Below are 14,718 nucleotides of genomic sequence, written 5' to 3' on the forward strand. Positions count from 1 at the left end.
GAATAGAGATGGAAGATAACGTGCGAAAACGCAAAGAAAATTGGAAGATGTTGGTTAGAATACTGCTGTAAATAATTACATATGAGCTTATTTATAAACGTATAATAAGAGTTTTATATTATCAGCACTAATTTAGAGTCTGGTGTTACTTTTTTCAGTTTATTGTACGGTGCTAGGTCTAATTGATGGGAAAAAAAAAACACTACAGGGACATTCACTCTATAATGTTGAATGTCCCTGTCATGTTGTTACAACATTACAGTCTACACACTACAATGATTTTTGGCAAAATCCATTTAGAAATAACTTTCGAACTGTTGTATTGTGGCAGCATTATATAAATGTAAGTTAAAAACACATAATATTAGGTGGTTTGCTTTGATCTGATTTACGTAATGAGAAAAACAAAGCAGAAACGTTTTATCAGCACCAGATTTTTTTTAGTTTTTTATTTTTATTTTTAGTTTGAATAACCTGTTGTCTATTTTCACATAGGTATAAAACCTATTATGCACACTTTTGCAACACAATTAATGTAATGGAACACATACTAATATTTGCATTTACTTTTTGATTATATGTGCAAATAGAATTGCAATAAATTAAATATAAGACTAGTTATAAATCAGCCATCCATCCATACCCGCTTATGTTTGCATCATTAGTCCATGACCAGTGTATGGAGTAAAAAATGTATTTATTTTACCGTTTGTTTTTGTCTTTAGTCCGTTTCTTTAATAACTGTTTTTATCGTTTTATATCTCTGCATTCTTCCTCTTTAGTTTTTTAAGTTCTCTCTTCCCAGGTGAGACGGATTAGCATGTATTAATCGGAAGTTTAGTTGTCAGAACTGCGGTGAAGCTCCTGAACGCACCGTGCTCTAGAGTACTACGGAGGAGAGTTTAGTGAAGGGAATTCCGGTTCTTTTTTGAGATCCAGATGATTTGGCTCAAACTCGGATCTTGTGCTCCCGAACTGCTCTTTGCTTCCCATCTCTTCTAACTTTCACATATCTCAACTTCTTATAGTTATTTAGTAGTATGTCCATACCTGCTGCAAATGTAAAACACTAATAACACTCCAAGCATAAATGGTATAATTTCTTAAATAGCTATCATTTTTAGCTAATGATACAAAATAAGGTCAAATCTAACTTCCTAGAGTTACCTTCATAGTTACTCCTTGGCCGTTCAGTTTAACACATCTAAGCGTGAAATAGGTAGTGTGGATCAAATATCCATATGAACCCATTAAAAAGGAAAGAAAGTACATGACCTACTGTCAGTAGTTTGTTTTATGCAAGTTTTGGCAAAGGCTTTTTGAGGTTTGCTCTCTCTGTGGAGGGTACCAATGATTGTCTGCTGGACCCTCACAATCCGGAATAAGAAAATGTAAAGTGAAATTAAAAGTTACCATAACTAATTTCATACAAGTATCTTCAAAGAGTTGTGATGGTTGGTGATGTTGTGGGCAAGAAGGATCTCACGTAGCAGTCAGTCTTGCAAAGTATCTGATGAGGCCTCTGACTGAGGACTGTTGTGTGACAATCTAATGAAGAGTTATGATTTGCTAACAACTCAACAACCAGGCCTTGAAGACGATATTTCGCAGTAACATGTCATTGGAAAACAGTGCTAATCCACTAATTTGCTTTTGTCATTCCCACATGGGCTTCAATACTCCACTGTGCAACTGGCTGCTGGACTTCCACATGGACCGTGTGGGTAACAACACCTCGAATGTCATTTCTTTACACACTGGCTCCCCACAGGGCCGTGTCCTGAGCCCTCTGCTGTTCACCCTGATGACCCACGACTGTCGTCCCAGGTTTAACACCAACCGCATCATGAAATATGCAGACGACACAACAATTGTGGGCCTCATTCAGGACGACAATGGAGTGAACTACAGAAAAGAGGTACAACATCTTGTGGACTGGTGCAGAATAAACGGCCTGCTCCTGAACGTCGACAAGACAAAAGAGATCATTGTAGTCTTCAGGAGGTCTCGACCCAACCACACACCACTCCTCATCAACGACAGAGCAGTGGAGATCGTCAGCAGCACTAAGTTCCTGGGGGTTCACATTACATTACTGTTTGGAAATGGTAATTATTACTTTTATATTATTTAGTTATAGGCACACTCGTGTTTTTGTGTGTGCCCCGGTGGCCAAGTGATGACATTTCATTGCCAGTTTTACTCAAGTTTCTTTGTGCAATGACAATAAATCTAAGTCTCTTTAAATCTCTGTCTGGCTGTATGGTCAGAAAAAAGATCAGAGAGACGTTGGAGTAGGGGATGATTGTTACCCATTATGATCAACAAAATAGATGGTTTGAACTTCCTCCTTCTCTCTCTCTCTGCACCAGTGAAGCCTCCTTCCAACTTCTCTGGGATTTCAGGTGATGCTGATGCCAATCAGCCGCTCCCATTTGTAAAAACAACACACTGTTGCCACGGTTACACATCCTAACAATTGTTTGAAAACAAAAAAAAAGTAAGACCAAAAAATCTTCTAGCTGCATAGCATTAAAACCAGAGGGAATAATAGTGCAAACATGCAGCGCCTCAACAAAAAACAGTTACCCACACAAGTCCAAAACGCTCTTCTATGAGCTGAACTACATTCTAGAAAATGCTTGAAATATTGTGTAATTACTTGATATGAATTTCGACTTTTGAGTCAAATTACTGAAATTAAACGATTTTAAAAAAAATGATATTCGAACTGTATATCCCCGAGATAAGGTTGTGATGGGGTATTTTTCCGTTTCGTGACATTAGGAACGAAGTAGAACGTTCGCGGAGATGAGCCGGCACGTCGAATCGGCTCGGTCACGGACTCCTCTCAAAGTGAGCGACTGTGCCGCTCCACGGTAGCAGCTCCGCTTCGCACTTCCAGCCGCCAGAGAGCCGAGCTGAGCAGGGCCGGGGGTGGGGGGACAGACGCCTGGGCTCGGTACGCTGTGATGTGCAGTAAATGGGATTAACCCGCACAGACAGCTCTGGGAAACGCTAATAGTAGTAGCGGTAGTAGTGGAGGAGAGAAGGGAGGCGGAGGAGGAGGGGGGGAGCCCCGCGTAAAAGCTGCGCCGCACGTGGAAAACTTGCGCTGCTCCGTCCCTTGGAGAGAAAACAAGCTCCCCCTTCCAAAACAACAGACGCCAACAAACAGACCCGGGTCCAGACTCGCAGCAGCCGTCCGGACCGACCTCCAGCTCTCCTCGCGCACATGCCTGCTGTGTTGATGTGGAGGAGCGGGGTCAGCGGACCGGGGAGCATGTTTGAATCATCTCGGTGAAAGTTGCAGGGGAAAACCAATTCCAGCTGACCATCTCGCTTGCTTCTTTTCTTTTTTGTTTGTTTGTTTGTTTGTTTAGGGTTTTTTTTCTTCCTCTTTTTGTTGTTGTTGTTGTTTTGCTCGGTGGAAACCAAACTCAATGGAGGGCCAAGCGGGCGAGCTGCACGGCAACGAGGACGTGCGCAAGAGCGGCTACCTCCGCAAGCAGAAGTCCATGCACCGGCGCTACTTCGTGCTGCGCGCCGCCTCGGAGCGCGGTCCGGCCCGCCTGGAGTACTACGAGAGCGAGAAGAAGTTCCGCGGCAAGGCCCCCGTCCCGAAGAAGGCGGTGGCGCTGGAGACGTGCTTCAACATCAACAAGCGGGCCGACTCCAAGAACAAGCACATGATCGTGCTGTACACCCGGGCGGAGAGCTTCGCCGTGGCCGCGGAGAACGAGGAGGACCAGGACGAGTGGTTCCAGGCCATGGTGGAGCTGCAGTGCAAAAGTAAGCCGCACACACGCTCACCGAGACCCCGCGTCTCATGCACTGGGATGGTGGATGAGGAGAAACGTGGCAGTGGCTGCAGAGGCGCTCTGCGGGGACATGTTTCATTGGTGTTTTGGGGTAACGAGAAGGGATTATTTGAAAACCATTACAGCTTAACTAGACGAGTTAGTCTGCGTGGCGTGGCGTGGGTTCCCACCCTCTCTGACCTTTAAAAAAAAGTGTTTATAAACATCGTTGTGCTCGATTTTAGAAACCCAACCCAGTTTAAAGAGGTGGCTGGATTTGCCTGAACACATGCCCTGTTAGTATGGAGACCCAAAAGGGCCACAGTCCACATAAAAAAAAAAAAAAAAAAAAAAAAAACAACTGAAGGAATGAACGAGTCATTCATTTCTAAAGCTGCTTTCACAGACAGGTGGTTAAGATCTAAATATTAGCTGTATTTATGTGAATAAAGCTCACGGTTTCTGCTTTAGCTTTTTATGGACACGCATGTAAATAGATTGGGAACACTACTCCAAATGAAAAAGGCTGCTGGAGACAGTGTTTACTTTCATTTCTGCGCAAAAATCAAGCATCTACCCTAGAAATGTTTGTAGGTTTAACTCATCTGAACTAATATTTAGCTCATTACAAATACTGTTTCTGATAAACAACATGTTTTCCAACAGATTGATGCTACTTAACATTAATTATGTCAGGATGGCGGATGCTGCGTTCAGGGTCGCTGCATTACCTGAAGTCCTCTTCACCTGACATTTTTTTTTTCTCCAACGGGACTTTGCAGGGATTTGTCAACGACAACTTGGCTACACACTGGCATGTTCTAATAATTACTGTCTTTACAAGCAACTGTAGACGTTCTTTGGTCCGTCTAATCAGTTTAGCTCTTCTTTGTTCCGTTGGAGTGAAAGTTTTCTGTTTTCTTCCACATCCTACTGCTTTTAGTTTCCATTTTGAAGGATTTAAGGTCATTTTGGCTATTAATTTCTGCGTTTCATTATATGTTTCCGATTTTTTTTCACTATTCTTCTTAATACAAGTACACTGTATTTTCATCCTTGGATAAAAGCCAGATTTTTGACACCTGTTTTTATAGAATGAATTACTTCACTAATTGCACTGTACGCTGTTATTATTACGAACAACTCCCTTTTGTCGGTGATTGTTGCTGCGCTGCTAATATTTCAAACACGACTACGGTCATAAAACGCTGTTCGAGATGAGATACCATAAGAATCCAAATTACGGGACATAAAAATATAAAATCTGCGAATCAAATCAATAAAACCATAAAAGAAAAAAAGAAGTACAGGAACAGGCATAAGAAGTTAAATATTATCAAGAGGTAATTTTAATACAAACTCTAAAACACTTGACCTAATAAATGGACCTTTAACTGTTCTTCTTAGGAATACATGTAAATAAAATTACCCTCCGGTTATGAGCGCCGGCCTTGGCGAAGGGACAGAAGCAACCAGTTGCTTGGCGAATGTGTGTGAGCATGTTTCAGGCTGGGCTCTAATCATTGTTTCTGTTTTTCTGGTGTTCAGATAAGTTATCAGCCTTTTATCGGAGTGAGGCAGTAGATCAAGGCAGATAGCTTCATCACACTGGTCTGGTTTAAAAGACTAGCACAGCTGCACATGATGGCAGGCATATAACTGTTGACCAAATACTGGTTAGTGTCTGAAAGAGAACGTAAATGAAATGAAAATACCAGTGGGCCAAACGTTGAGCCTTGGGGATCCCCGCAGGGTAAAGAAGCTTGCTAGCTTTTACTCCTGTATGACTTCAGTGTGTGAGTAATTAATCCAGGAAGCAGAAACAATTGAGATTTATGTTTTAAACGTAATTGTTATTGAATTGTGAAGTTGTTTTAGCTTTTCCCGTTCCCAGTGGGCGGAGCTAATGCTGCTGCCGTGGAAGCTGATTGGTTTGAAGTGGAGTCAGTGTGCAGGTCAACCAATAGGATTGGTCCGCATTTATTGTTTGAACGATTCACTGCAGCCAAAGGACCAGGAAATATAAATATTATTACTAAAATAATGACATATGCGTTTATCACGTTATGACAAAAAAAAAAGGGTCAGATTTATAAATTTGATTTTTTTTAAATTATGTACTTAAATAAAAATTTTAAATAATTTTGAATAAATTGATTTAATTAATTTCACTGCCGCTACAACACGTAAAATTTTATTAATAGATCTTACATTCATTCTTTGCTTTTGATAAAATCCATTAATATTATTAATCATTTTGCATACATTAATGTACATTTCTGCATTAATAGCACAAATAACATACAATTTCATAAATAAGAATAAATTAAAAAATAATAGGGGTTGCTGCGGTGGTGTTAAGCACAACCCACAGACGGAGGCCTTAGTCCTCGACACGGCCGCCGCAGATTCGATTCCCGGCCTGGTGACCTTTGCCACATGTCTTCCTTCTGCTCTCATTGCCCACTTTCCTGTCACTTCACTGAATTAAAGGCCACTAGAGCCAATAAAACAATAAAAATAAAGAATATGTTGAACTAATATAAAGTTTTACAAAGAATTCCAGATGTGCACAACATATTCCTGTTCCATTCAAATCATGGTCCGTATAAATAATTACTTGTATGTTGAATACATTTTGGCGCCCTGTAACCGGACAGCAGTGTAGGAGTGTCGCCTCCACGGCTCTTATCGTGCTGGTGTCACATTTACTCCCAGACTTCTAGTGTGTGTTTTCTCCCCTCCTCTGTTGGGCCCCAGCTGTGTGCGAGCTTTTTTTTTTTTTTTTTTTTTTTTTTGCCTCTGTGTCCCAACAGCTCAAACACACCCTGTCCTCGTGTTTTCTGGCCGTCTTTTCCTGCTGATGCTGCAGAATCACACGGTGGGTGGGTGGGGGGTAGGCGAGGAGTGGGTCGGGGGAGAGCATGGATCCAAAGTGGAGATCGGAGATTTCAAAAGTAGGCAAAGAAACGCCGGTCAGGTTTTCACCAATCGTTAAACATGTGGGGAAAAATAAAGACCCCACAAACACGTCATCAGTGTGGATATTTCTCAAACAGTGTCTGTCAGCTGCAGTGTAAACACAGCTGTCACAGTAGCCCCAGATCACCTGTTCCCTTATGGCTCGGTCGGGCCGTAAGGGACACATGACGCAACCTCAGCAAATCGAAGATATGAGTTCAAGGTGCCTCTCATAACCTGCTGGTTCTCTGTTGCATAAGGAGAGATAAGGAGGCTGATAAAAAAAAAAAAAATAAACGCTCCAGTTTTGTTTTCTGACTTTCTTTAGAGCTGCGCAGAAAGTCGAGCAAGTTTTTCTGACCTTCGAGAGGATCCTGTGACGTCATCGTCGTCCACTCCCCCCTCGGGGGTTTGTGTTTTGTTGTGTTTTAGTGTAAAGCCCAAAGGCCACGCTGTCCTGCAGATCCTCAATCAGGCTCCTTGGAGAAAGATGCTACAGAACGGCCCAGTCCAACACAAAGTACTGCAAATTATTATGTAAAGAAAAATAATACGTGGTTTTCTGACATTTTTCACACACACAAAAAAAACCCCCCTGAAAAGTATGTATGTTTACAAAGCTACAACAGGTATTTTTTCGGCTAGGCATCCAACAGAGGTTGCAACTTTTGCCTGTTCTGCTTTGCAAAAATACTAAATAAATAAAACTTAAATTTGACAAATCTCATCAGATTCTAAGTTAGATTTAGGTCTGGACTTTGCCTGGACCGTTCTAACATATGAACCTCGTCCCCAGACTCCTGTTTTTTATTTATTTATCTTTTATCTGACTCTGCTAAAGAAACACAATCCTACAGCATGACGCTGCCACCACCATATGCAGCACCGTCCTCCACATGTCCCTAAAAACCTTGTGGAAAAGGGCAACCTTGACTTCTTCCTGTGCTTTTTCTTTATCAGTGGATTTTTTTCAGACAGAGACCAAATTATCTCTCCTGTTGACGGATTCTCTCACCTGAGCTGCAGCTCTCTGCAGAATTACCATGTGCCTCACGGCTGCTTCTCTGATTAATGCTCTGCTGGCCAGGCCTGTTACTTTAGGTGGGCGGCCATGTCTTGGTACTTGTGCAGCTGTGCTCTCTAATAAACCTCTGAGGCCTTCACGGAACAGCTGGATTTATGCTGAGATTAAATTACACTCAGATGGACTCTGCTAACCATCTCCTTCTGAAGGCATCGTGGGCTGGATTACGTTAAGGTGTCATGGTAAACAAACAAATCCACGTCACACTTTTCTGATTTTTATTTGTGAAAACCATGTCTTCAGAAATTTTCCGCAACTTTTGTTAACTTGCCTCATAAAATCCCCACCCGAGACAGAATGACATTTCCGATGCGCATCCTTAAAAAGTCTTAAATTCATGTATCCAAAATTAAGACCTTATTTTACAAAAAATTAATAAGGCCTTAAATACATTAATCGCAGAAAGTGCGATTTTAATTTTGCACATGTACTTCTTTTTTCTGTTCGCTTGAGATCTTCATTGCATTCTGTGATTTGAGGTGGTTGATGCTACCGCTAACTAGCTGCTATTATACCCCTGCTAGCTAGCTAGCTATCTATCATGGCTAAGTGCAAATTTTGTCACCAATTGGCTGGATGTTTGTTTGCCCCACTGGCTCACTTCTGTTGCCAAGCATTATGAGATTGGGTGCATTCTGTGCCAAAAAAAGCTAAAACAAAAATTTAACTCAGGATCCCCCCAACACCCCACCTTATTTATAGTCTTAAATTTAATTCAAGCTGGCATTAAAAATGTATTACAAAGTCTTAAATTCGACTTGCTGATTCCTGCAGATTCCCTGCATTGCAACAAGACAAAAGTGTAAAGAAGAGCAGTTCTATAAATGGATGCTCTTCTCTCTCTGAAGGAGACCAATCTACTGTCCTCGTTCAGACGTCGTTCCGGCTGCCATGTTGTCCCTTTGGAGCGACGCTGCCACCGCACTGACGGCTTCTCGTCCTCTTTGTCGCTACAAGTGTTGTCTTTCTTGTATAACTCAAGCCTCTGGCTGTCAAAGACAAAGAGGCTGCGGCTGGCTGATGCATGAACTCGCACGCGGGTGTGCAGTGTTTTTGTTTTTTTTTCCCCTTGTGGTATGCACTGCTGCTGCATGGCTGCTGTTTGCAGGAGAACAAGGCCAACTCTTGTCTGTCACACAGGCTCGCCTCACTGCTGGTGCAGAGACGCGGAGGCGGCGGCGGCTGCAGGTTCAGCGTGTGACAGACACACACGGCGTCAGGATTTCGGTCTGCAGTGTTGTTTTCTCTCGGAGATGATGGCACACAGTTTCCACCGCTCCCTCACATCCGATACCTGTGGAGCCGCTCGGATCAACTTCTGTTAAATCTCCCAATATCTCCTCGCTCCGGTCCGTGAGAAGTTCGCTGAAAGCAGCCGGGCCTCCCCCGGAGCCGGCCGCAGTTAAACACGAGCCGGACAAAATCCCCCGTTATTTATTCAGCTGAATCCTCTAAGACCCTTTCAGGCAGCGAGTACAGTATCAGGCTTTAGGGCGGCTGTTTGCTCAGCTATTAGGAGGCGGCGGAGTGTGTGTAAAGGTTTAACCTCTGCGGAGCGGGCCGCCTCATGGCGAGCTGCAGTTTGACCTCCACTGGAAAGGAGCGTGATAAAGTCCGAATGAGAGCGAAACACTATCACCAAACACACCCACATGCTCGCCAACGTGCCAAAACAAACAGGCCAGCATCAGATAAAGAAGAAGGTTTGATTCGCGCCTTGAAGATTCATGACAAGCTGTTTGATTATCAGTTATTTATTTGGGTTATTAGACAAGAAAACAAAGTGTCTCGCTGCACGTGGCTTTTTATCAGTTCAGACTCTTTTCCTGTCACATTTAAGTTTCTGGATGTTTAAAGCATGAGAAAACTTTACTGCACTTTACCTTAATCATCTCTAAAGGAGTCCTGCACCGTGAAGTGGCGTCCCTCCGTTCAGATCTGGTTATCTTCATCCTGGACAAAGTCCTGAATAAAGTTGAATATGTAGTTTTATACTTTTGGAAATGGATCAGATCTGTTTTCTTAAAAAAGTGCCTTGAGATGACGTTTGTTATGAGTTTGCATCCATGTAGACAAACTGAACCAAATTTGAAACTAAGTTTGATGGTTTTCTGACTGCAGTCGGGCCATTTAACTTAACTACCTTAAATAGAAGGTAATAAAAACATTTTAAATCTGTTTTACTTCCCCTTAAGCTTAACTTTGGTCATATATTTGCCTTATTGTCCCATAATTTCTGACCTTCTGTGTATTAAATGTGTGTTAATTAAGGTAAAATAAAGCTGGGGCCGGTCATGTCACGGTAAGACATTTTTCTGGACGATAAACTGTCCCTGAAATGATTGCAATGAAACATAATAATTGTTGTTTTGAGACAGTTTTCAAGTAATATTTTCACAGTGGCATTACAATGCAACTTCTCTCTTTTATCAGCGGAAGATTTAAAATAAGACATGACAACCAAGAACAATAAACAAAATGGATTATGAAGTCTCTGTAAACAAAACTGACCTTCACGAAGTGTTAATCAGAACAAAAATTATATATTGAGCTCCTTTTAGTTTAGAATGCGGTTAATGGATTAATTGCTCATTGCGACCGGCTTAGCGGGGTTTATTGAGGAGTTTATTAATAGTTTGTTTTTGTAGCTGGTATTGATTGATTTTATTTTTTTCTTTCTTTATTTATTTTTTGTTTATCCTGGAGTGGCTTTTTTCCACCCTCCAGATCTGGACCTCCCTAAGCAGGCCGATAAAACGTCGAGCCCCGGTTGAAGAACCTCTCATCTCCCTAATTAGGCTGTAATTACTGTCTCGAGGGTCGGCTGATGGCGGCGCTGCGAAGGCTAATCAAGTCAGAGACTGGAGCTTTGTTGTTGTTGTTGTTGTTGTTGTTGCAGGAAGCTGAATGTTCACCGTTATTAGCTGCAGGTTTCCCAGCTAGAGAGCGACGTCTCACCGTTTGCTCACGTTAGCGACCCGTAAGTTCACAACGTCCGATCGGTTCCGTCAGGCTGCGACGCGCACACCCGGCTCTTTGAGTCGATGTAGTACAGAAATAAAACAAAAACATGGTGGACATGAGTCCCCAATGTCCCGCCGTCCCCTGCTTTGTCTCTGCTGCTGCTGACTGTCAGTTAAGTGCTCCGGGTTGATGATGGGCAGCAGAGGAAAGCCAGAGGCAGGATAATCCATTTAGTCAATGAGTGCCAATATGTTGAGCGCTGTAGAGCTGCGGGGGATTTTTGGATGGATTGTAACCTTTTTTACAGCAGGCTGCATCGATCGCTGTCGGTTGAAACGAGCCCATAAAAGTTGGAGGGGGGTGTCAGGAAGTCCTCAGGTGATCTGCGTTGCCGGCCTCCCAGCGAATGCGTCACAAAGAGGGAGATTAGAGGAAATCCTCTGTGCTCTATACCCAAGCCTGTCGCAATAAGCCGCAAATCAATTAATCGCGGGATAAAGTAAAACATTTGCATGATTGATCATTTTTCTCTTGAAAGCTGGAGGACAAAAGGTTTCGGTGTTGTGCGTGGGTTTCAACTGTCCCTTCTTTTGAAAGACAGTTTTGTTTAGGGATTTCATCATTTACTTTTATTTGTTGTTTTGCAAATTTATTTTGGATATTTAAAATGTCTTCCAGTTCCAAAGTTCAGCATTTAAAGTCTATTGATCTCTGAGTACATTAACTTCCGGGTCAAAATGTATCGTGACAGAACTGACTGTACCTGTGAGATGTTCCTCTGCTAAGCTAAAGAGCTAGTTAGTTAAAGTTAGTTACCTGCTGTAGTGCAAATGATGCTTTAAAGGGTCTCTCCTCTAATTTGTTTTGGAAAAAAAAACAGTCACCGTGTGGCTGGGGGCCAAGTCGCCCAGTAAGCAGCACAACACAGAGGCGTCCTATCTCCGTGTCACAGCATCCAAAAACCTGCTGAGATAATAAACAGCTGATGTCAGCCGCATCCGAAAGCTGCTGTCTGTGGTGAAAAGTGGAGCAGGAGAGAGGAGACTACAGCCAGTCTGCAGAGCAGAGTGTGAAGTAATAAAGTCAGGATGCGCTCTGGGTCCTCGGTAGTTTATGTTTTTTTTTTGCAAAAGTTGTTCTGCCTCTTGGAAGTTTTTTTTTTTTTAGTTCTTGTCATGTAACAAACGCACACCTTAATGAATTTTACTGGGATTTTATAGGATTAGATTACCAAGTAATGCTCACTTCAGTTACAGCAGCGAGTCCTTTTGGGTCAGCCGGCTTTTCACATCTGGAAACTAAAACCTTTGCCTGTTCAGTGCGTCACAGTCGGTCAGATTGAACGGGGAGCATCTAAAGAATCTAAAGAATTTCCATTGAATGTGGGTCTGGACTTTGACTAGGCTGTCCTGACACATAACTACTCTTTGAACTAAACCACCCTGGGAGGTGAGACGTCTGCTCAGGATCTCTTCGGTAGCCATTAACGGGTTTCCTTTGTTGTGAGCTGCGTCCGTCTTTCATCAGCTCTAGATGGACGATCTCTTACAACGTTAGCCATAAAGTTTAATCTGGTCCGTGACACATTTGGACCACCTTCTTCCACTTGTTTGCTGTTTATTTCCACACGATTTGAGGCAAACGGACCCTTTTTTATACAGACCAGATATGCATCGTCTACAGCTGTTCTGACAAGAGTTTGTGCTATAAGCTAACTCTACTCTGAACTTCTCCACGTCTTTCTGACCTCTCTGCTGTGTTCCTTGGTCTTCCGGATTTGCCTCGTTCGTTATAGTTCTCTCATAAAGCTCTGAGGCCTTCGCAGAACAGCTGGATTCAGGGGGTTGAAGTTGACCCCTCTGCTTTTGGGCTGCAACTGAAGTTTCATGTTAAATTTGTCAGCAGGCATCATTTCACTGCTGTGTTCTGATAAACCGGGGGCGCTCAACAGGGGATAGGCTTTGCAGCTTCATCTAATTGCTTAATTTCTGTCCTCCGTTGACTTTGCTCCCTTGCTTAGTATAATTTTTATTAACTCAGCACCAGACCAGCCTTCAGCTTCGGTTTGGGCACGAGGGAATGGCAAGCCTCACCTCGTTTGTGTCACTGATTGTTTCATATACTGAATGTTTGTTTTGTACTTTACGACTAACACGAACCACATGTGAGATCCCCCCCCCACCGCCACCACCCCCCACCGACTCCCCGAAGGCAGATGATGATGTTGAGTGTTGACGAAGAGTTGTGTGCTGAAGTTTTGGCCTGGACCAGGAGGGGGGATTACCGATGCTGGAGATGGATGAAGAGCGAGGAAGTAGACGCGTTTTAAGGAAAACGGTTAAATGATCAGGCATACATGGAGGGCAGAGATTAAACTGAAGTCGCTGCCTGGAAATCTTCCTCCTCTCTCACAGTTTGCACAGGTCTCTGCTGGGGAGCTGGGGTTGGAGAGACATTTGGGGGGGGAGTGTAGTGTACACATGGGGTAAAGAACGATGGTTTAGGCCTCAAGTATCTCAGCGCTGTTTTTTTTTTTTTTTGCGGTCTGCTAGCTCTGCGCGTTCGAGCAGTGAGGTCAGAAACATGAAACAGAGCCCAGCGAGCGCCAGAGTAGTTCTCCGTCATTTACAGGCAGCATTAACTGACTAGAAAGAAGTGTTCCTATAAACTCGAAGCATTTAAATTTGTTCTCTTGCAAATTTTAATGGCTCTTTTATAGATTTAAGGTAGTGGTGCAAAGACGGCTTTAAAAAAAAAAACAACAAAAAAAAAAAGCTTCTAGTTCCTGAATCCTGTCAAGTGGCTTCAGGAGAACCAGCTTCCTGAGGATTTGCGTGATAACCTCAGCAGTAATTAGCCTGTCACTCTGAGACCTGCTGACAGCGCTTCAGCGAGCTTCTGGCAGCCTCGGGGGGGTAAATACGGCACCCCTAATATTCCCTTAACGGTCCCATTCATCTTCTTAATGACTTAAGGCCGACCAGGGGAGTTGCACGCTCTGCCAAAGCCGAGCCACGAACTGAGTTTTAAAGGTAGCGCTCCAGATCCGGATCAATCTCCACCAGGATTTATGGAAAGTTAGCCGAAAAATTTCTGCACAATTACATGTTTAGATCCCTCAGTTACTCAGTTACCCCCTTGCGTCTTGTGCTGTAGTCACTCTGTTGTGCAGAAAATGGAGTTTTTGTAAAAAAAAATTTTTACATTTAAAAATCCCCACTTATCCAGATTTAAAGGTTACATTTTGAAGCGTAAACTCAGGTGTCGGATAAAGAGCTTGCAGTAGCCACACTCAGATGGATGAGTGTGACTTAACAGATTGACAACAAGGAAGGATATGTGGATACTAGAGGGATGGAGGAGATATAAACCTCTTGATGGGTCGATGGAGAGACAAATCGGTGGATGATTAGATGGACGGAATAATGAGCTTTAGGTGGATGAATGTGTGAAGCACTTACTCGGTTTCCAACCTGTAGCTCTGGAGCCTAACTAGTGTTTTTAAGTATAGATATAATAACGATAACTTTGAGGCACTTTGCTAATCTATGTGGTTTTTAAACATTTTTTTTTTACACCATTTTCCACAAATTACATCCAATGGAAGGAATTGTGTCCGTCGTGTTTCGGCAGACATTTGGTTTTCTTTTAACAGCTTAAATTAGAAATAAAACGTTGGTTGTTTAAAACCAAAGCCACGTAGCAATTGTGGTTCTAAATGAGACTTAATTTGCTGCACTGGAAATAAAAAAAAAAAAAGGGGCTAAAGAGTTTGCAGACCCCAGGGACGGGTGGATGGAGTCTCGGTATCCTGGCTGGTGTGTTCACTAACTGGTAAAAGATGGCATTTTTACTTTCCGATGAGCCAGTCACCTATTACCTTGTTTCTCTAGCTGAACCAAATTGGAA

At 42.8% G+C, this 14,718-nt stretch overlaps 1 protein-coding gene across 2 annotated transcripts in view; it reads left to right on the top strand.

The window, feature by feature from the left end:
- Window positions 1–2,734: 2,734 nt before the first annotated feature.
- The window catches only part of LOC103137524 (insulin receptor substrate 1-B), a 53,783-nt gene continuing 41,799 nt past the window's right edge, over window positions 2,735–14,718 (top strand). The window contains exon 1 of one of the 2 annotated variants that reach the window (XR_001661997.1): window positions 2,735–3,792. Coding sequence is in view for 1 of the 2 variants with exons in the window: in XM_007551296.2 (XP_007551358.1) it covers window positions 3,444–3,792 (349 nt within the window). In the remaining variant the exon portion in view is untranslated. The remainder of the gene's footprint in view (window positions 3,793–14,718) is intronic. The other variant, XM_007551296.2, reaches the window with a different exon arrangement.

Source organism: Poecilia formosa, unplaced genomic scaffold (assembly GCF_000485575.1).
Source record: "Poecilia formosa unplaced genomic scaffold, Poecilia_formosa-5.1.2 Scaffold41, whole genome shotgun sequence".
Classification (NCBI taxonomy): domain Eukaryota; kingdom Metazoa; phylum Chordata; class Actinopteri; order Cyprinodontiformes; family Poeciliidae; genus Poecilia; species Poecilia formosa.